The sequence below is a fragment of the Nomascus leucogenys genome, chromosome 4, assembly GCF_006542625.1.
Source record: "Nomascus leucogenys isolate Asia chromosome 4, Asia_NLE_v1, whole genome shotgun sequence".
In the NCBI taxonomy this organism is placed as follows: Eukaryota; Metazoa; Chordata; class Mammalia; order Primates; family Hylobatidae; genus Nomascus; species Nomascus leucogenys.
In genome coordinates this window covers 148,593,877-148,615,586 of record NC_044384.1, presented here as the reverse complement: position 1 = coordinate 148,615,586, position 21,710 = coordinate 148,593,877, and the positions used below count along the sequence as shown (strand labels likewise).

Sequence of the window (21,710 nt, the reverse complement as noted above, 5' to 3'; positions counted from 1 at the left end):
CCACCGCCCCGTCCCCCAGCGCGGCCAACGCCCCGCCCCCCAGCGCCCGCCACCGCCCCGCCCCTCCCGCCGCCCCGCCCCTCCCGCCGCCCCGCCCCTCCCGCCGCCCCGCCCCTCCCACCGCCCCGCCGCGCCCGCCACCCCGCCCCTCCCGCGCACGCCCCTCCCGCGCCGGGCCCGCCGCCGTGGTAGCGCCTAGGCGGGGCCTCTCGTAGCCACGCCCCCGAGGAGGGCAGAACGCGTGCGCGCGCGCGTGCGTGCTCGCGTGTGTAGGCGGTGTTTGAGGCCGGCCAGTTGTGACTGGGCGGCAGTGCGGTCAGTGACTGCCGGGAGTCCTGCAGGGGCGGGGCGGGGCGGCGCCGAGCGCAGGGAGCCCGGGTGAGAGGCAGCCCAGGTGAGCGCGCGGGGAGCCCGGGTGAGGGACCGGGAACCCAGGTGAGAGGCAGCCCAGGTGAGCGTGCGGGGTGCCCGGGTGAGGGGCCAAGAACCCAGGTGAGAGGCATCCCAGGTGAGCGTGCGGGCTGTCTGGGTGAGGGCCGGGAACCCAGGTGAGGGGCAGCCCAGGTGAGCGCGCGTGGAGGCCAAGTGAGGGGGCTGGGAAGCCCGGGTGAGGGGGCCGGGGATCCCTGGTGAGGGGCCGGGAACTCAGCTGAGGGGGAACCCAGATGGGCGCGCGGGAGCCCACGTGAGGGAGAGCCCGGGTGAGGGGCCGGGGTGGCTTCTAGCGTCCGCGGTCCCAGCCCTGCCTTCCGGTGGGCGTGCGGCACCCCGGGCCGTGCCGTTCCCGGACAGCAGCTTGTGGGGGGCGTTCGAGCCCCGCAGCCCGGGGTCCTGCCTGCGCGGGTTGGGCGTGGGGGGCTCCTCACCGCGACGCTGACTTTGGAGTCCTTGAGCGGCGCGGATGCCGGACGGAGGGAGGCGACAGGAGGAGGCAGAGGCGGCGCCGTCGCCCCTGACCTCGCTCCCCGCAGACCGGCTAGGCAAGTATGGTCAGCTCACCTGTGTGCCCACGAGGCGGGGAGGCGGCTCCTGCAGAGCCACAGAGGTGCCGTCGGAGCTGCTGTCAAGGACAGCAGGTGTCACCTGGGTGTGTCCTCCACTGGTCACCGAGTTAGCTGGGGCGGAAGGGGACAAGGTGCTGCTCAACAGGGTGTGGGAGGCGGAGGGACGCTGGGTCAGTCAGCACCTGTAGGAGGGGGGAGGGACGCTGGGTCAGTCAGCACGTGTGGGGGGTGGGGAGGGACTCTGGGTCAGGTCACCAAAGTGTTCGGGGGAGAGAGCGGGCGCTGGGTCAGGTCAGCAGGAGGTGGGAGCCGCCTGGGCTCTGGGCCCTATCGCTAGCTGCTCCGGGTTGGGGTTGGGTGTGGACAGTAGGGAGGGGAGCCAGGGGCTCCCCATCCTGTGTAGATTCTGCTGTAAGTGACTGTTCTCTGAAAGACTGGGGCGAGGCGGCTGTTTCTGATTCCTATTTCAGTTTACCCTCTGTGTGAAATCTAACTATCCAGCTTCTGCTTACATCACTCCCGTGTTTTGATTTTTATTTACATACAACTTTTCAGGAAGGTTGTGAGAGAAAAAAGCAATGGTGAGGAAAGTGTAAGTGATTGAGGGAATATGAGATGGCCACAGCTCCCCACTGAGCTTGAACGCTTCTGTGCCTGCCTTTCAGACTGGCCGTCATCGAGGCTGTGGTTGTTAAGGAAGTTCTTCCTGAGCATCCAGTTTCCATACAAAGAGCACAGGTTCTCTAGGTGGCCTCAGAGATGTTCAATACAGAATGTCTTATGATAACGAGGAACTGGGCAAAAGCCTGGTAGGACACCGGGTAGGTAAATAGGTAAATGGTGGATTCTCTGCAGCCGTGTTGCAGAAGAGGATTAGCTGCTGCTAAGAGAAGAGAAGCGGGCCAGGGAGCAGCTTGTATACTGTTATCCCCTTTTATGAAAAAGGAGAGTTTATATCTAGAAAAACAATTGACCCAGCAGGCACCAAAAAATAGTGATGGTGCTTGGAGCTGTGTAAGAGAATCGTAAGTTTTTATATTTGTATTTTTATGCTTGTTTATATTTTCTGAATTTTGTGTATTCAACATGTATTTCTTTTGATTTTGGAAAACATTTTTTGGAAATAGAAATTGATTTTGGAAAACATATACAAACCATCAATGTATAATTTTCAAAATGTTAGAAGTATAATTCTCATGTTAATAGCTCTTGTCAGGTTATATTTCAGTCATTAATGCAGGATGCAGCAGGATAGGAATGCCAGTTCAAAAAAGAATACACAAAACTAGGATTTTCTTAGTGAGTGGGTAACAGGAATGCTGAGAGAAGATTGCCGGATTAGATAATAAGATTGGTGAATATCCTGTGTGCATTGAAACCACAGCCTTTGGGATTGTCTTTTCTTCTTGATGGAAAGGAGAATTAACTTTGCAGATTGTAAAATGTGTGACCCACAATCAGTGGTAAATAGTTTAGTTATTTCTCCTAGAAAGTCAAGTGATTGTTGAGGTTGTAAAACACTGAGCTTGCCTTAGCAGGGAAAAAGCATGCAACCTTTTTTTTCCTTTTTGACGTCACTTCCAAGTTTGGATAAATTATCTCAATGAAACACAAAAATGCTGGTATCCATAGCAGTTTAGCCCCTGTAAACCGGAGAAGCGCATAGATACATGACAGAGTCGAAGGGTTCCAGTGGCCACTGAGCCTGGTTCCTGGTCACACTGCAGCAACAGAGCAACACTCTTACTGATGCATTTGCATTCACATTTTTTAAAAACTGCATGGCCCAGTGCAATAGGAGAGCTGAAACCACAGAGTCTTATAAGACAAGCTTTTTGTATACATTTTCTCCAAAGAAAATGAAGATCTGCAGAGTCAAGAGATGGTGGCCTTCCAGGAGTTGTTTCTTCTCCGGCTCCACTTCCTCTACTGCAGAGAGGAAAGGGGCTGGTGTGGAAGGGCTTGGAAGCCTTCCAGAGTGAAAGAACTTGATGAGTCCATTAGGTTCGGTCTCCAGTTTGTTTGTTTTTTTTTTTTTTTTTGAGACGGAGCCTCGCTCTGTCACCCAGGCTGGAGTGCAGTGGCGCTATCTCATATCACCGCAGGCTCCGCCTCCCAGGTTCCCGCCATTCTCCTGCTTCAGCCTCCTGAGTAGCTGAGACTACAGGTGCCCACCACGACTCCTGGCTAATTTTTTTTGTATTTTAGTAGAGACAAGGTTTCACCATGTTAGCCAGGATGGTCTCGATCTCCTGACCTCGTGATCCGCCCGCCTTGGCCTCCCAAAGTGCTGGGATTACAGGCGTGAGCCACCCTGCCCATCCGGTTCGGCCTCCAGTTTTACCCATGGAAGGAACAGTGACTTCCCGCTGTGCATTACACTGAAGGACTCCTTCATGTGGCCTGAGCCTTATGGCGCACAGCAAGGGAACAGTGGGAACCCCTGTGTCCCATTTTGCGTATCAAAAATGAGAGGGTGTGGTTGGGTCAAGGAGCAGAAATAGAAGCAAAAGGAGAAGCTGAGCTCTTCCCATACCCCTTCTGTGCTGCCTGTCAGAACAAGGCCTAGCCACACTTCTGTGGGTGCCCGCCTTGTGACTTGGGGTGAACCACAGCTGTTCTCAGTACAATGCTAATGCCACGAAGGGACAGCAGAGCTCTGCAGGACTCCAGGAAGACTGGGTGCTTGGGCTGGATCCTGCCTCTGGGACTGGCCTTCTACCCTCGTGGATGAGAGAGCAGAGGAGTTCACCTCGTTTGTGAACTCCTGGCTGGAAGATGCTGGTTGGCACTAACTAAACTCAAGAGACCCACAGTAACGAGTTAGACTGGAACAGCACCAGCTTACCAAGAAAGTCAAGAGCTTTGAGCAAAGAATCAGAACGGGGGATTCGCTACAGGACTGGAAGGGGTAGTAAGCATTCTGGACTTTATAATCTGCTGTTTCTGCATCCCTAATTGGCACCTATTCTCTGACTGCCAGGAGGGTTTGCCCACTCAGCTCTGGCTCACCTGTTTCTGTTTCCATGTCTTTCACCTATCTGCCACTTTTCTCTAGATATGGTAATCTCTCCAACAAGGTATCTAGAAAGCTTGAAGACCTGGTAGCTGTTTGCTCTTCCGGTGAAGATCACACAAACGAGTTGAACATCTGGCTCGTAGTAGGTGCTTCATTTCCCGCTGCTCTGTGTGTGTCTTTTTTTTTTTTTTTTTTGAGACGGAGTGTCGTCTTGTCACCCAGGCTGGAGTGCAGTGGTGTAATCTCAGCTCACTGCAACGTCCACCTCCCAGGTTCCAGCGATTCTCCTGCCTCAGCCTCCCAAGTAGCTGGGATCATAGGCACGTGCCACCACGCCCAGCTCATTTTTTGTATCTTTAATAGAGTTGGGGTTTGACTATGTTGGCCAGGCTGGTCTCGAACTTCTGACCTTGTGATCCACCTGCCTTGGCCTCCCAAAGTGCTGGGATTACAGGCGTGTGCCACTGCACCTGGCCTGCTCTGTGTGTTTCTTTTTCCCGTAGTCAGACACCGGGGTCCTCCAGGGTGGTTAAGAAGGAAACTGGAAACTCGTTTTCTTTCTTTCTTTTTTCTTTTTTTTTTTTTTGAGATGGAGTTTTGCTCTGTTGCCCAGGCTGAAGTGCAGTTGTGTGATCTCGGCTCACTGCAACCTCCACCTCCTGAGTTCCAGCAATTCTCCTCCCTCAGCCTCCTGAGTAGCTCAAATTACAGGTGTGCGCCACCACGCCCAGCTAATTTTTGTATTTTTAGTAGAGATAAGGTTTTGCCATGTTGGCCAGGTTGGTTTTGAACTCCTGACCTCAAGTGATCCACCCGCCTTGGCCTCCCAGAGTGCTGGGATTACAGGCGTGAGCCACCGCGCCCAGCCGGAAACTTGTTTTCTTAGCTTCTAAATAGTGAAATCAAGATAAGAACCCACTAAGCCAACTGGTCTTCTTGGTGTTTGGTTCTCATGTCCTGGAGTCCCTTTCACCTTGAGCAAACCAAAGACCTCCTGAAGCATCACTTGGGCTCACCACTTCCACTGAGGTGGATTTGAGTCTTTGCTCTGGGCGGAGCCTTCTGGAGTCGGGGACTCTCTCGTTTCAAGGCAAAGGTCCTACAGAAGTTAGCGGTCTTGGCCAAGAGGACATTGATGCATCTATGGCAAAATGGGACCTATAAGCCAGATCTCATGACCTACTCGTGGAAAAGTAAAGGAAGAAGTTTTACAAAGGGTCCATATTTTAACCTTTAACAGTGTTGTTCAGGGTAACCCTTGTAATGGATTGCTATTCCGTGCTTGATACCTGTCCTTTCCACCCAGCCTGCTTTTCTTTAATGCTGGTAAGCGGTCTCCCCTCCAGGCATTAGGCTGCACTTGAAGTTGATCTGCTCCTGTGAAGTGCATAGGGGTTCAACGATGCCTTGCTGCACAGTGAATACCAGAGCCAAGTGCTCTTGCCAGCCCCTTAATACCATGTTCAACCTGATTTGTGTACAAGTTAACAGAAGTGTGTTTGGAGATGTGTAATTACACTGGAGTCTTGATATAGCATGACCAGAAGTGTGGGTCACGAGGGCACACGTGGGCATGGCAGCCCCTCAGTTGTCATCCATAGCATCTATCAGTGAGCACGCCTGTGTGCCCTGAACTCATGCACCAGGGGCAGCATGACACGGGAGCCGTTTCTCTAGGGAGAAACATGAATACCAGTGCTGTCTTTCCCCACATCAGATTTGTGTTCACACAGAGCTAGTCTGTGTTAAAGCTGGAGTGTTAATGGAGAAACAGACAAACTCTTGTACTATTTTGCCTTTGATTATAGATCATTATCAAACCAAGAGGTTAGGAGTGATCAGTGCTCCCTTGTCATTTGCATCAGGTCCCAGGACTCACATTCTTTGCATGTTTGTGTGAGCTAGTGGTTTCCATGTCCTTGGGGTGTGGTCACAGCGACCTTTTTGCCTGAATAATGATTGGCAAGTTTTTGCTGAATGGCCACAGTGAATGGCTCCTCCTATGCTTCTGGCTCTAGTCCTGCTGCCTCACAATTCAGTCGGTTCTGGGGTCTCTTCCGGAGAGCAGAGGGTCCAGCTGTGTGCAGAGTCCGGTGCTCCCAGCCCTGCTGTCTGTTCGCTGGGTGTGAGTGACAAGAGTCCCCACTCCCTGCAGAAATTCCATTATCTGGACAAGTCCCTGCACACTGGGTGAGGGAGGAAGAGGGGGGATCTGAGGCTTTGTCGGTAGCCGTTCCTATGTCCTCGCTGTGTGCCTGGGTTTCCTGCCATGTAAAAGGAAAGGCTGGAATCAATCACAGGTCCCTTCCAGTTTTGAGAACTTGAGACTCTGGTGTTTGTAGCTTTGCAGACAGGTTCAGGCTTAGGTAAAGTGGACCCCTTCAGCATGATTCAGCATCTGTTCATGTGTTCCATAAATGTTTCTTGAGGGCCCACTGTGGACCCAGTGCTGCATCAAGCAGAGGACATGCTGTGATGGAAGGCAGGTGTGGTCTGTGCCCTCACAGAGCTTGCTGTCCAGTGGAGGTGAGGATTCAGTAAGCACTTGTAGTACCAAAAATGAGTGTTTGGGGGATGCATCAGGAGCTTCTAGCAAAGGTACTTAACCCAGTCCGTGGGGCTCCCCTACTCTAGGAGGGCATCTGGAGCAAATGGCCTTTAAGTGAGAACCTGACAGGTAAGATGGCACCAACTTGGGGGAGGTAAAGACTTTTCCAGGAGGGCCCAGCAGCTGCAGAGGCCCAGAGGTGCAGGAGAGTAGATGTTTTCAAAGGACTGGAAGGTTATAGCATGGAGTGAGATGCAGGGGGTGGTGAGAGTGGAACCAGAGAAGGTATAATTAATAATCACATTCTGCAGAGTGCCGTAGGTCACAGTCAAGAGTTCAGGCCTTCCCTGCTGCTGTTGAGAAGCCATTCCACGGCCTTAACCAAGGAATAACACGAAGAACAGGAGCACAGGTTCTCATGACATCCTTGGGGTGTTAACTAGGATCAAATAGCAGAAGTTCAGTGCTGTAACGAAGTGTATCCCAGTGTGATGACTTAAATATGGTTCATCCTGCGATGCCTGAATTGTGTGACTGATCGGGACTGCTGTGAAGGTGGGAGCCTTGCTGGTGGGGTGCACATAGGACGAGCATAGGACCTTGTGTTCCTGCCTGCACCGCTGCAGCCTCCTGTTCATGGCTGGACCGCTCTAGCTTTAGTTTCATTTTCTTTCCTCCTGTACTGTCAGTGGATGTTACCTTGGTATGTTTATGTATCCTTGTAAGTGCATTAAGAATAAGGTACAGAATTAAATATTTTGTAGTTTAATGTTTGTGTTACTGGGGTAGTGATGTGTCCTTGCTTCTATTGAGTCAACATAAAATGAATGATCTTTCTTTTAGATTGAAGATGGATACGTGACAATCCCAGGGACCGCTGCACTGACTTCGTTTCCTTAGACAAGACACAGTGTAGGGCCCGGCCCGTGTTGGCCCCGGGACTCCTTTGGAATACAGCTGTGGACAATGAATCCTGCAAGCGATGGGGGCACATCAGAGAGCGTTTTTGACCTGGACTATGCTTCCTGGGGGATCCGCTCCACACTGATGGTCGCTGGCTTTGTCTTCTACTTGGGCGTCTTTGTGGTCTGCCACCAGCTGTCTTCCTCCCTGAATGCCACTTACCGTTCTTTGGTGGCCAGAGAGAAGGTCTTCTGGGACCTGGCGGCCACGCGTGCAGTCTTTGGTGTTCAGAGCACAGCCGCAGGCCTGTGGGCTCTGCTGGGGGACCCTGTGCTTCATGCCGACAAGGCACGTGGCCAGCAGAACTGGTGCTGGTTTCACATCACAACAGCAACGGGATTCTTCTTCTTTGAAAATGTTGCAGTCCACCTGTCCAACTTGGCCTTCCGGACATTTGACTTGTTTCTGGTTATCCACCATCTCTTTGCCTTTCTTGGGTTTCTTGGCTGCATGGTCAATCTCCAAGCTGGCCACTATCTAGCTATGACCACATTGCTCCTGGAGATGAGCACGCCCTTTACCTGCGTTTCCTGGATGCTCTTAAAGGTAAGTGCGTGCATCAGCAGAAGATGACATGTGCCTCATGCATTTAATCACTGGCTAAAATGTCGTGGACACTGCCATAAACTCAACAGCAGGCTGGATTGCAGTACACACATTCGGTTACAAACTCATTTTAGTTGAGTGCAGTTTCCTTTTTTTTTTTTTTTAAGATGGAGTCTGGCTGTGTTGTCCAGGCTGGAGGCAATTTTCTTAATTTTAAGTCTTTTAGGCTTTCTGTTCCCTAAGGAAAGAAAACTCAGTAGATCTTATGGCTCAGTAGATACTGTCTGGAAGCACTTAATTTTTTCCTTTCTTTTAATACTTTATTTATTTATTTATTTATTTATTTATTTTTTGAGATGGAGCCTTGCTCTATTGCCCAGGCTGGAGTACAATGGCATGGTTTCAGCTCATTGCAACCTCCGCCTCCCGGGTTCAAGCAATTCTCCTGTGTCAGCCTCCTGAGTAGCTAGGACTACAGGTGCTCACCACCACGCCTGACTCACTTTTTTGTCTTTTTAGTAGAGATGGGGTTTCACTATGTTGGTCAGGCTGCTCTTGAACCCCTGACCTAGTGATCCGCCTGCCTGGGCCTCCCAAAGTGCTGGAATTACAAGTGTGAGCCACTGCGCCTGCCCTCTTTTAATACTTTAGAAAGATTGAAGTAATATCTGTGTATACACACATACCTTGCTTGCTTTTTATTTTTGAATAAGGTTGTTTTACTAGTGCTCAGAAGTGTTGGGACCTAGCATAGTTATTTGCCTAGCACTTTCTGTTTTTGAAGAGCATGTTTTAAAAATGTTTGTCACTTGATTGTCATATTGATGTCAAGATGTTCTTCATGTTAAACTCTTTAAATTTTTTTTTTTTTTTTTTTTTTTTGAGACGGAATCTGGCTCTGTTGCCCAGGCTGGAGTGCAGTGGCGTGATCTTGGCTCACTGCAACTGCCGCCACCCGGATTCAAGCAATTCTCTTGCCTCAGCCTCCCAAGTACCTGGGATTACAGCACCCACCACCACACCTAGCTAATTTGTGTGTATGTGTGTGTGTGTGTATTTTTAGTAGAGACAGAGTTTCACTGTGTTGGCCAGGGTGGTCTCGAACTCCTGATCTCAGGTGATCTCCCCGCCTTGGCCTCCCAAAATGCTGGGATTACAGGCATTTCGGCCTCCCAAAATGCCGTGCGCAGCCTTAAAATTTTTTTTACGTAGATTCTTGGTATCTTTTATGACCCATCACATTGTTTATGGGATATTTGATATGAAATTCGAGATCCAGCAAATGTTCAACCATTCACACGAATGGGTCTTGTTACTGCACATTTCTTGTGTACAGGAGACTGGTAGCCTTGAGGGGAAAAATAAGCATAACAAATCACTCCTGCCTTCGGGGTCTAGGTGGGTACATGGTATCAGTCCATCAAAAGTGCACTGCAGTGTAAACGGTACAGACTGTTCATGCATAACCACCATGGACACCAGCCAGGTGTCAGATACTGTGCTGGCACCTGGGAGCTCAAGGAGGAACTTGTGTTCCTGCTGTCCCCTGAGGTTGGCCCCATCTGGCACCAGATGGCGTGTGTGAGCACAGTGACAGGAAAGTGCAGAGAAACCATGGCCCCAGATGGGGACCCTCTGCAGGAGGAGCAGGTGAGCACCTTGGAGTTAAGGCAAGTGAATGAGGGTGAGTGAGGCACAGTCGTCGCCAGTACAGAGCCTCACAGGGTGGCCATGGAAGTAGATGGAGCCTACGGCAGGTGATACTGGAGACATCCTGGTGAGTGCGTGGTTTGGGCGGTGGCAGGAGGAGTTTGGGGGCCGGTGTGGTTTGCATAGACCTTACCAGGGAAGAAGGGTTGGAACCATGAATGGTTTGAAAGAGCCCCTTGGCCATTTCGTGGACGCCGGGTGAGCAAGAGCTTTAGTTGGTGTTGGGCCGGAGGAAAGCGGGAAGACGCATTGGAGCGTGTGGATTTGAGCCGCCGCGTTTTTTAACCCTAGATCTCGAAATGCATCGTGATTCCTGTCCATTGGACTGTAAGGTTTATGTAGGCAATCTTGGAAACAATGGCAACAAGACCGAATTGGAAGGGGCTTTTGGCTACTTTGGACCACTCTGAAGTGTGTGGGTTGCTAGAAACCCACCCGGCTTTGCTTTTGTTGAATTTGAAGATCCCCGAGATGCAGCTGATGCAGTCTGAGAGCTAGATGGAAGAACACCATGTGGCTGCCGTGTGAGAGTGGAACTGTCCAATGGGGAAAAAAGAAGTAGAAATCGTGGCCCACCTCCCTCTTGGGGTTGTCGCCCTCGAGATGATTATCGTAGGAGAAGTCCTCCACTTCGTCACAGATCTCCAAGAAGGAGAAGCTTCTCTCGCAGCCGGAGCAGGTCCTTTTTAGAGATAGGAGAAGAGATAGATCGCTGTCTCGGGAGAGAAATCACAAGCCGTCCCGATCCTTCTCTAGGTCTCGTAGTCGATCTAGGTCAAATGAAAGGAAATAGAAGACAGTTTGCAAGAGAAGTGGTGTAGAGGAAATGACTTCATCTGACAGGAGTATGTACAGAAAATCCAAGTTTTGTCTGAGACTTCATAAGCTTGGTGCATTTTTAAGATGTTTTAGCTGTTCAAATCTGTTTGTTTCTTGAAACAGTGACACAAAGGTGTAATTCTCTATGGTTTGAAATGGATCATACGAGGCATGTAATACCAAGAATTGTTACTTTACAATGTTCCCTTAAGCAAAATTGAATTTGCTTTGAACTTTAGTTATGCACAGACTGATAATAAACGTCTAATTCTGCCCAGCAGAAGTGTGTGTGTGTTTTTTTTTTAACAGAGAAACAACTGGCAAAAATTGAACTAAGATTTACTTTTTTTCCATAGCTGGGATATAGGCTGCAGCAATAGTTGAACAAGCAGTCTTTCAAAACTGCTATGAAACACAAGCCATCAGGTAAAACGAGACGCTGCACTCTTAAATTAGAGGTTTTTGAAAAATCCAGCTCACTTTCATCCTGGGCAGAGGTTGCCTAGTTGTTATAGAATGTTAAGTTTCAAGAAAGTTTACCTTTGCTTTAGGTCATAAGTTCCTTATTTGATTGCTGTATATGAATACATGGCTGTTCGTGACATTCTTTATGTGCAAATTTGAGATTTCAAAAATGTGCTGCCAGTTTAAGGGTACATTGTAGAGCCAAACTTTGAGTTACTGTGCAAGATTTTTTTTTCATGCTGTCATTTGTAATATGTTTTGTGAGAATCCTTGGGATTGAAGTTTTGGTTACAAATTGTTGTTTAACTTGAGAAAAAAAAAAAAAGAGCCCCTCGAGTGACTTGCTACTGATTTCCCTTGCCGAGCAAATGACTGAATATGAAGCTGCTGGTCTAAGTGTGGGGTCATTTTGGGAACGATGCTGTGACCTGGGACCCCATCAGCATCCTGTGTGCTGCATGCAGTTTTCCAGTTTTCTCTTTGTGGGCGTTATTTCCATAAGATTGCAGACTTCTGGGGATGCAGGGCAGGGCTGTGACTTCCCCGGGTTTCTCTGGCATGAGATCGGTGTGGAGTGGAGAGGTGTGTGCTGGAGGAAGAGGCCTTGGCCTGTGCTCCGCATTGCCTACTCCTCTCACCTGGAAACACCGCAGTTCAGGAGTCACTCGGCTGTGGCAGAAAATAAAGTTCTTGAAAGCAGAGGCGCTCACTCACATCGTTGCCCTAAACATCGATACCACATCAATGTCCCAAGTGGTAAATAGTGACTAAGTTATTAATACATCCCACAGCATCATGCGCTTGGGGTCATTAGTGTATTTTGAGAAATAGATTAATAGTTATCTTGTATTATTTTTTATTACAAGTTCTTTAAAAACAACAAGAAAGATGTGAGTCTTTCTGTCCCTCCAGTCCTCAGGGGAAAGCAGTGTTGGATTTCTTCAGGGTTTTATCTGTGCTTCTCCTGGAGCCAGGTATGGGGACAGCGCCTCCTGCAGGATTTGCTGACACAGGCGTCTCCAGCAGTTCCCCCTCCCCAGGTATGGTGGTGGAGCCCAGCCTCCAGGAGGACAGACTCAGGGAGCGAGACTTTATTTTGAAGTTTGCACATTCTCTAAAGCTTTTAGGGTGCTGTTTGTGTAGAATGGAGAAAGGTTAAGTATTTACTTCTAACCCTGCTCATGTTAACCTTATAAAGCCAACAGACCCCAATAACAGAAAATTATAACCTAAATTAATATAGCTCAGGGCCAGTATGTCTACATAGTTCTCTTTTGCTCTAGTTGAAATACTAATAAATGCAGTAAGAAAACACTATGTCTAAAATATTGCAATTCCTTTAAAGCTGATAGATTCTTGCATAGTAATAGGGCATGAGGATTCAACATTTCTCCCCCATCAAGGTCTGATTTGATCAGAACTAAAGGATGTAAAGACAAAATATTACCATCAATTTAGGATGGGTGTCTAAGTCGAGCACAGTGGCTTGTTCTTCGTATTTCTGTCTTAGATTTGGTTCTACTATTTGTCCACAGACTCACTAGTTCATAATACAAATGAGGTAATATAAAAACACTGTAAGGCCAGGTTTGGTGGCTCACACCTGTAATCCCAGCACTTTGGGAGGCCAAGGCAGGCAGATCACTTGAGCCCAGGAGATCCAGACCAGCAACATGGCAAAACTTCGTCTCCACAAAAAAATACAAACATTAACTGGTCATAGTGGCACACGTCTGTAGTACCAGTCAGTTGGGAGGCTAAGGTGGGAGGATCACCTGACCCTGGGAGTTCAAGGTTACAGTGAGCTGTGATTACGCCACTGCACTCCTGCCTGGGCAAGAGTGAGACCCTATCTCAAACAAAAACAACAACCCACTGTCAGTTTTTATATATTTTATATATATACGTGTGTGTGTATATATATGTATGTATACAGTTGACCTTCTGTATCCGTGGGTTCTGTGTCTGTATTCAAGCAACTGTGGATCAAAAATATTTGGGAAAAATTTAAAATAATACTACAATAAAAAATATAACAAATAAATACCAATAAAATGTAATAATTTTATATAGCATTTACATTGTATTAGGTATTATAAGTAATCTACAGATGATTTAAGGAGTAAGGGACAGTGTGCTTAGGTTATATGCACACACAAAGCCATTTTATATAAGGGACTTGAGCATCCGTGGCTTTGGGTATCTGCAGGGAGCCCAGGAACCAGTCCCCCAAGGATACTGAGGGCGACTGTATGTTTAAGTATGGATGTAACTGCCGGGCTCCAGAGCTTTGCATGTGTTATGTCACAGATTTTTTTCCCGTAGATTTTGCTACTTTTCGGAGAAGCATGACATTGTGGCAGGAGTGCTTTTTCACCAAGGCTGGAGTGCAGTGGTGCGATCTTCGCTCAACACAACCTCCGCCTCCCAGGTTCAAGCGATTCTCCTGCCTCAGCCTACTGAGTACCTGGGATTACAGGCATGCACCACCACGCCCAGCTGATTTCTGTATTTTTAGTAGAGATGGGGTTTCGCCATATTGACTAGGCTGATCTTGAACTCCTGACTTCAAGCGATCCACCCACCTTGGCCTCCCAAAGTGCTGGGATTACAGGTGAGAGCCACTACACCTGGCCCAGATTTTGCTACTTTTCTCAAAGCCTTTGGTGACTTTGACTACAAAAATTTTAGTGCTTTAGTAAAACCAAAGAACTCTCAGTTCTCAAGCTTTGAGTTTTCTAAACTTAAGGTAGTGATTGCATTCTGATGTGACTATTGGTAATTTAAGATGACTACTTTCAGTAGGTGAGGAAAATGGTGGAGGAGAATTTTTTGTGAATTGTGAGGGAATGGTGAGTGAATGAAGACTGAGCTCACAAGAGCCTGGGGCTGAGTGCATGGTGTACTGTACGGTTCATCACTGTGTGGGGCCTTCCAGCTAGTGTAGAGGATTCTGACGTTCAAAACATCCACTCTTCAGTGTTTTGTCTTTAGACACACACTCTTTTCACTCCTGTTGATACTGTACGCTCTCTTGAGGAGCAATGAGCACTCTTGCAGGCCCTGTGCCAAGTGCCGGGTCATAACAAAGACAATTCTCAGTGTTCCGTAAGTGGGAATCTGTGGGAGGCACATGTGCGTGTGGCACGGCACACACAATAGAAGATTCTGGAAGCTGTATCTGTGAGGGTCACACGTGTGTGGTGGTGCTCCAGCACACACGACAGAAGATTCTGGAAGCTGAATCTGTGAGGGGCACACGTGGGTGGTGGTGCTCCGCACACGTGATGACAGAAGATTCTGGAAGCTGGAATCTGTGAGGGGCACACATGCATGGCAGTGCCCTGGCACACAAATGATGACAGAAGATTGTGGAAGCTGGAATCTGTCAGGGGGATACTTGCATGTGACTGTGCTTCTGTTCACACAGAAGGTTCTGGAAGCTCGAATCTGTGAGGGGCAGCTGTATGTGGGGTCATGCTCCAGTACACATGTAATGACAGAAGGTTCTGGAAGGTGAACTCTGTGAGTGTTGGTTATGCATGTGGCCCTGCTCCAGTATACACACGTGATGATAGAAGGTTCTGGAAGGTGAAATCTGTGAGGGGTAGATGTGTGTGTGGCCCTGCTCCAGTACACACACACATGATGACAGAAGGTTCTGGAATCTGGACTCTGTGAGGGGCACATGTTTGTGTAGCCATGCTGGAGTCCACTGCGTGGCAGAAGGAGCATTGTCTTTCCTTTGGTTTTTGTCAGCCGTTTGTTTACTTGATAAATGCTTGAGTGTCTTCAGTTTGATAACTAGCGAAGGAAAACAGTGTGTGAGACTTCTGGTGTCCTTGAGGCTCCACACATAGGTCTGTGCCTGACCGCAGTGCACCCACATGTTCACTGGAACAGGGGTACTGGGATTGTCTTAGCCACGCTGTTCACTTGGCCTCAGACTGAATCCTACTGAAGTCCCATCATCAGTGGAAAGGGCTTGTGAGCTGAGTTTGTCCACGCAGCAGAAGGGTGGGCGGCAATCTGGATGGTTAACGCAGACATGGTGAGAGACGTTACCCAAACCCAAAAGAGTACGCAGCGTGCGATACCGTTCCATGTACAGTCATGTGTTGCTTAACGACGGGCTGTGTTCTGAGAAATGTGTCCTTAGGCTATTTCATCATCGAGTGGCCGTCATAGAGTACCCTTCCACATGTCTAAGCCAACTCCACACTTGGCTCTATGCGACAGAGCCCATTGCTCCCGGGCTGCACACCTACCTGTACAGCACATGGCTGTACTGAATACTGTAGACAAGTGTAACACAACTGTAAATATTTGTGTATCTAAACATACCTAAACATAGAAAAGCATAGTAAAAATACTGTGTTAAAGGTGAAAAATGGCACACCTGTGCATGGCGTTAACTGGGAATGGAGCTTGCAGGACTAGAAGCTGCTCTGGGAGAGTCAGAATGAGTGGTGAATGTGAGGGCCTAAAACGTCACTGTACTCTCCTGGAGACTTTATGAACTCTGTGTACTTAAGCAATGCTAAATTTGTATAAAAAAGTTCTTTAATCATAAAGTAAACTTACTGTAACATTTTTACTTTATAAATTTTAAATTTTTTAAACTTTTCCACTCTTTTGTAATAACACTTAGCTTAAAACACAAATACATTGTGATTTGTGTTATATATATATATATATATTCTTTATATCCTTATTCTGTAAGCTTTTCTTAATTTTCAAAACTTTTTGCTTAAATTGTTGAAATCTAAGATGCAAATACACATTCACTCAGCCCTGCACAGGGTCAGGATCATCCATATCACTGTCTTCCACCTCCACATCTTGTCCCACTGGAGAGACTTCAGGGGCAGTAACAGACACGGGGCTGCCACCTCATGTCATGACAGTGCCTTCTTCTGGACCCTCCTGAAAGACCTGCCTGGGGCTGTTTATAGTTAACTTTATTGACATCAGAGAAGGAGTACACTCCAAAATAATGATTAAAAAGTATAGTATAGTAAAATAGTAAATGATAGGAATGGTTCAGCTCCATTATAATCTTGTGTGGAACCACCGTCTATACACTGTGCATTGTTGATTGAAACAAAGGCGCTGAGCCCTGGGCACTGCTGTAGGTGCGGTTGTCCGGCCTCGCCTGGGTGTGGGCCCACCTGGTACTGCCACTATGGGTCTGAGGGAGGTGTGAGATCGAAAACTTGGCAATGCCAAAGTCCAGCATTGTCCTTCGCCACTTTTGGACCTGGTGGTTGTGGCCGGTTGTCAGAGTGACTATACTGTTTACACCCAGACAAGGATGTCAGGGACTGCCCCAGGCAAGGCAGGATCTGCAGTCACCCCAGGGGCTGCGAACCAGCTGTATTTGTGACTTTTGCTTTAGACATATCAAGAACCTCCAAGAACTTGTAGCCTAACTCTATAATTTCAGAAGTAAGAAATAAGTTATAGTATTAACTCTTCACATTTCATTTCAATTCCATGTTACTTAACTGTACAGAACTGACAGCCATGGGTTCTTCTGGTCTGCGTGGGTTTCTCCCCTGTCCCGTTCAGTTTGGAGGCTCCAGGCTTGTTCTGGATCCTGCTTCCTCTGCTCTTCTTCCTGAGTGTTCACTGTGCCTCAGCAATGCTGAGTGCACCGGAAGCGTGTGGTCCTGGCCCACCTTGAGGTGGCCCCAAACACAGGTGGGAGTGTTTCATTTGCACCTGGGGTTGGGGTGAACTAAGTGCTTGGTATGTTTGTGGAAAGCCGCTCTGAAGGCGTGTGCGTGCATGAGGGTGCCGTGATGCACATGCGTGAGCCGTGAGGTCCCCTCTGAGACCTGGGAAAGACTCCTGTGACAGTTGTACGAGGCAGGCTGGGCTACTCCGTTCTGCTGGCCTTTCTCTTCTAATTTTCCTCACATTTATTTTTTCAGTGCAGACTTAGAATGGATGCTCTTTGACTCAGGATGGGGTTACATCCCAATAAGCCCATCATAAGTTAAAACTATTGTGTCAGAAATGTGCAGCCTACCGAACAGAATGGTATGTAGCCTGGCCTGCCTTTAACATGCCCACAAGACTTGGATCAGCCTACGTTTGAGCAAAATCATATAGCACAAAGCCCGTTTTACAGCAGAATGCTGAACAGCTCACATAATTCAGTGAATGCTATACTGAAAGTTGAAACAATGGTTATGTGGGTACTTGAAGTACGGTTTCTACTGAGTGTGTATCATATTTGCACCATAAAATCAAACAATTGTAAGTCAAACCATTGTGAGTAGGGGACTATCTATAAAAGCTAATATATCTGGGGCTTTAAATATTCAAAACTACCAGAAGAACATGTTAGAATTTTTTATTTTATTTTATTTTTTTGAGACAGTCTTGCTCTTTCTCCAGGCTAGAGTGCAGTGGCACCATCTCAGCTCACTGCAACCTCTGCCTCCCAGGTTCAAATGCTTCTCATGACTCAGCTTCCTAAATTAGCTGGGATTACATGGTGCGCCAGCATGCCTGGCTAATTTTTTTGTATTTTATTAGAAATGGGGCTTTGCCATGTTGGCCAGGCTGGTCTCAAACTTCTGACTTCAAGTGATCTACCCACTTCGGCCTCCCAAAGTGCTGGAATTATAGGCGTGAGCCACCGTGCCCGGCCTAAGTTAGAATATTTTACTGGGGAGGTAGACTGTGTTAGTCAGCTCAGGCTGCCACAGCAGACTGCCATAGACTAGGCAGCCTGAATAGCAGAAATTCCTTTCTCACAGTTTTGGAGGCTGCAAGTCTGAGATCAAGGCACCAGCAGATTCATGTCTGGTGAAGACCCACTTCGTGGTTTACATGGCCACCTTCTGGCTGTGTCCTAGCATGGAGGAGGGGAAGGCTCTGGTCTCTTTCTCTTCTTATGACACTAATCCCATCATGGGGCCCCACCCCCATGACCTCATCACTTCCCAGGGTCTAGGTGTGGAAGCTTGATATACCAGTGTCTGGTTTTGCCAAATAAGTATTGTTTATTTACTTAATATGTGCAAATTCAAGATAAAACAAAGATTGAAGGGAGACCGAAGGAAAGGTTGAATTTATCATAGCTTTAGGGAGCAGAAGTCAAAGAGCAAGAGGAGCAGGAGAATAGCACGAGCGGGCAAGGGTCAGCCCTGCTGGCCCAGGTGCGCCCATGGAGCCGGTGGCCTCTGTTCAGAATGAAGTCCCCGTGAGAGCAGAGCCCTGGGGAGGAAATTCTGTTGCTTTGAAATGAATTTGTTTTGTTTGGTAAGTAAGGTAGCAAATACCTTTTTGTGATGTGAAGAATGAATTTTGGCAGCTTCGTATTGACTTGTGCATTTGTCTTGTCTCCGTGCAGGCAGGCTGGTCCCAGTCTCTGTTTTGGAAGCTCAACCAGTGGCTGATGATTCACATGTTTCACTGCCGCATGGTCCTGACCTACCACATGTGGTGGGTGTGTTTCTGGCACTGGGATGGCCTGGTCAGCAGCCTGTATCTGCCTCATTTGGCACTCTTCCTTGTTGGACTGGCTCTGCTTACACTAATCATTAATCCATATTGGACCCATAAGAAGACTCAGCAGCTTCTCAATCCGGTGGACTGGAACTTTGCACAGCCAGAAGCCAAGAGCAGGCCAGAAGGCAACGGGCAGCTGCTGCGGAAGAAGAGGCCATAGCTGCTCCAGCCGGGGCTCCTGGGCAGCAGCGGATCTGGCACACCGATTCTGGGAAGCTCCGTGAATAATGGCTTTTGAATTAATGAGGCAGTGAATGTTTTGTGTTTAGTTCTAAGGGAAATACTAACTTTATTTCTCATTAGTATTAATTTTGAAGTAGCTACAAAGTATTTTTAAGAAATTATAATTTTGTGACTGTCCTGGCAGGTTCTGTCAGTTTAGCCGTGCCAGACCTTGTCAAGCATCTAGGAGAGGAGTCCATGGCGTCCAGGCATCCGGGCATCACACCTGTTGAGGAGTGGCGTGGCTTTGAATTCTGGAAATAGCTTCATAGTGAAGTGCCTGCCACAGGGCGGGTTGGTCAGTGTTGATTCTTTCCAGCAGCACACTGATATGCTGTGTGTCTTATTCAGAAGTCACATTCTTTTCAGTTGGAGAGAATTGGGCTAAGATAGAAAATAACATGATTTGTTCCTTGTTAAAGTTTCCCAGCGTTTGAAATTCTAAGCTGGGTGGGGTGGCTCACACCCAGCATAATCCCAGCACTTTGGGAGGCCGAGGCAGGTGGATCACTTGAGGCCAGGAGTTCGAGACCAGCCTGGTCAAGATGCTGAAACCCCATCTCTAGTAAAATTACAAAAATTAGCCAGGTGTCGTGGCACACACCTGTAATCCCAGCTACTTGGGAGGCTGAGGCACGAGAATTGCCGGAACCCGGGAGGCGGAGGTTGCAGTGAGCTGAGATCGCACCACTGGGCTCCAGCCTGGGTGACAGAGCAAGACTCTGTCTCAAAAAAAAAAAAAAAAAAAAAAAAAAAAAAAAAAAAAAAAAAAAAAAAAAAAATTCTAAACCCAAGTGTATGGCAGTGCCATCTGGTGGCAAATGGTACAAAGACAAGGCTGAGGGGTAGTGACTCCTGTAGCAGCAGAGACGCCTTGGAGTTTAACCCCCACCAACCAGAGCATGGGCTGGTCAAGATGAAATCTTGCAAGTTTTTGTTTTTTTTTTTTTAAATCATGGTACCTGTTTTAAAATGAGAAGTTATTATTCATACTGTATTGCTCATTTGGCAAAATAAGGTAGGTATTTCGTAATCAGGTTGTCTGGGTTTTAGAGCTGTTTTTAATTGACTGAGTTACCTACAGGCACCCAATCTAGACCCTGATTCCGTGGTTGGTGTTTCCCTGTAGATTTCAAGACAAGTAGTGATATCATTTTCCCCCTGAGCTGTAGGGTGGACCTGGACCCCTCAGAGATGCTCAACTTCAGGGTCCTGGGGTCCCTAGAATGGTCCTGCAGCAGCCCCTGGCAATGAGCTGCCTGACGATGAGTCCCAAGTTACCTTGTTCCTACTGTTTTATACCCAGGTAGAAGTTATACACCAATTTAGGAATTTTGTTAACAGACATACAAAATTGTGTGTGTGTTTGTGTGTATGTGTGTGTGTGTTTGTTTTGACATAAATGTGCAATTAAAATTCAAAGTTTATTTATCACAAGCACCTTTGAAATGAGTGTGGAAAACGTCGGCTGCTCATGAGAATCATGTGTGACTTATGTTCCTTATGTTTTATGGAACTCTCAGAACAGTGTTTTGTTTTTGTTTAGTTTTTGTTTTCGTTTTTTTGAGACGGAGCCTCGCTCTGGCCCCCAGGCTGGAGTCCAGTGGTGTGATCTTGGCTCACTGCAATCTCCACCTCCCAGGTTCCAGGGATTCTCCTGCCTCACCCTCTCAAGTAGCTGGGATTACAGGCACCTGCCACCATGCCTGGCTAATTTTTTGTATTTTTAGTAGAGACAGGGTTTCACCATGTTGGCCAGGCTGGTCTCCGACTCCTGACCTCAAGTGATCTGCCCACCTCGGCCTCCCAAAGTTCTGGGATTACAGGCATGAGCCACTGCACCCGGCCCGGAGCAGTGTATTTTGATTGCTGGTGCTTTAACTTTATTGACCAAGGTGTATAGTAACCTATTTATCACATTTTATGAAGCAGTTTTGATCTTAGATCCATCCAGCAAATGGTGTCCCTGCTGAAACTTTTAACTGGAAACCCCACACCCTGGCAGGCAGCACTCTCTGTAGCCGTGCCCTTGTGGAGTCAGCAGGAGCTGGTGTTTTTCAGCCAGACAGAGGCATAATAAAGTGACTGATGTTTACAGAACCCAAATGATGTCTTCCTCTCTCTCAAAATAAACTAACCTATTCATACTGCTGTGAATGTTTTATCTTGGATATACAAAATATAATGATAAATTCATCATGTGTTCAGAGTTCGATTTGGAGTTGGAAGTGGACAGCCTAGTTTTTATCTCCCCTCCACTAGGACTTTGACCTTCCCAGGGGTCCATGCTTTACCTCCTGTATCTTCATATGCGTGTGTGCATGCATAGAGATGGAGGCGCCGTAGAGAAGCACAGGGTCACCCGCTCCGTCCAGTGTCACCCACACATTGGTCCGGGGACCCCTCAGTGCAGAGCCTGAAGTTGGGGGTTTTGGGGTGGAAAAGGCTTCGTGAACTATTATGATCCGTACACCTTCCAGGTGGTACAGCACTTTCCCATGGTCCTCACTGGCCTCAGTCTCCCCGACCGGCAGTGTGAGGGGATGTATCTGTAGTGGAGCATGGTGCAGGCGACATTCATGAGCTCTGACTTCTTGGTGCCAGATGGGCGTGAGCCTAGGCCGGGCCCACTCAGCGGCCCACATTGGCCAGCGTCCATCTGCACGTGTGCGCTGCGTGCTTCACATCCTCTATTGAGAGTTACAGCAAGTGTTAAACGAGGTGAGTTCACATAACAGGAATTCTGGAACTGCTTGAAAACTAGGAAGATTGGGCAATATCAGCCTTAACTCCACCTGATGGCAGGTGACCCGGATAGAAAATGGCCCTGCCTTTAGCCAGGCTGTGGCTGTCCAGCTTGGCTTTGGTGTGACCACTTGTCACTGCGCTT

The 21,710-nt window shown here is 48.1% G+C and overlaps 1 protein-coding gene and 1 pseudogene across 2 annotated transcripts; both read left to right on the top strand.

Annotated features, from left to right (window-relative positions):
* Nucleotides 1-206: 206 nt before the first annotated feature.
* CLN8 (CLN8 transmembrane ER and ERGIC protein) lies at nucleotides 207-20,920 on the top strand. The gene is made up of 3 exons (XM_030812420.1): nucleotides 207-394; nucleotides 7,415-8,080; nucleotides 18,441-20,920. Exons 2-3 carry the CDS (start codon nucleotides 7,538-7,540, stop codon nucleotides 18,756-18,758), a joined length of 861 nt encoding a protein of 286 aa, XP_030668280.1. The 5' UTR covers nucleotides 207-394; nucleotides 7,415-7,537; the 3' UTR covers nucleotides 18,759-20,920.
* On the top strand, nucleotides 9,650-11,380 carry LOC101177925 (annotated as a pseudogene). Its single transcript, XR_178225.3, has one exon. The product of XR_178225.3 is annotated as a serine/arginine-rich splicing factor 3 pseudogene (transcript).
* Nucleotides 20,921-21,710: the final 790 nt, after the last annotated feature.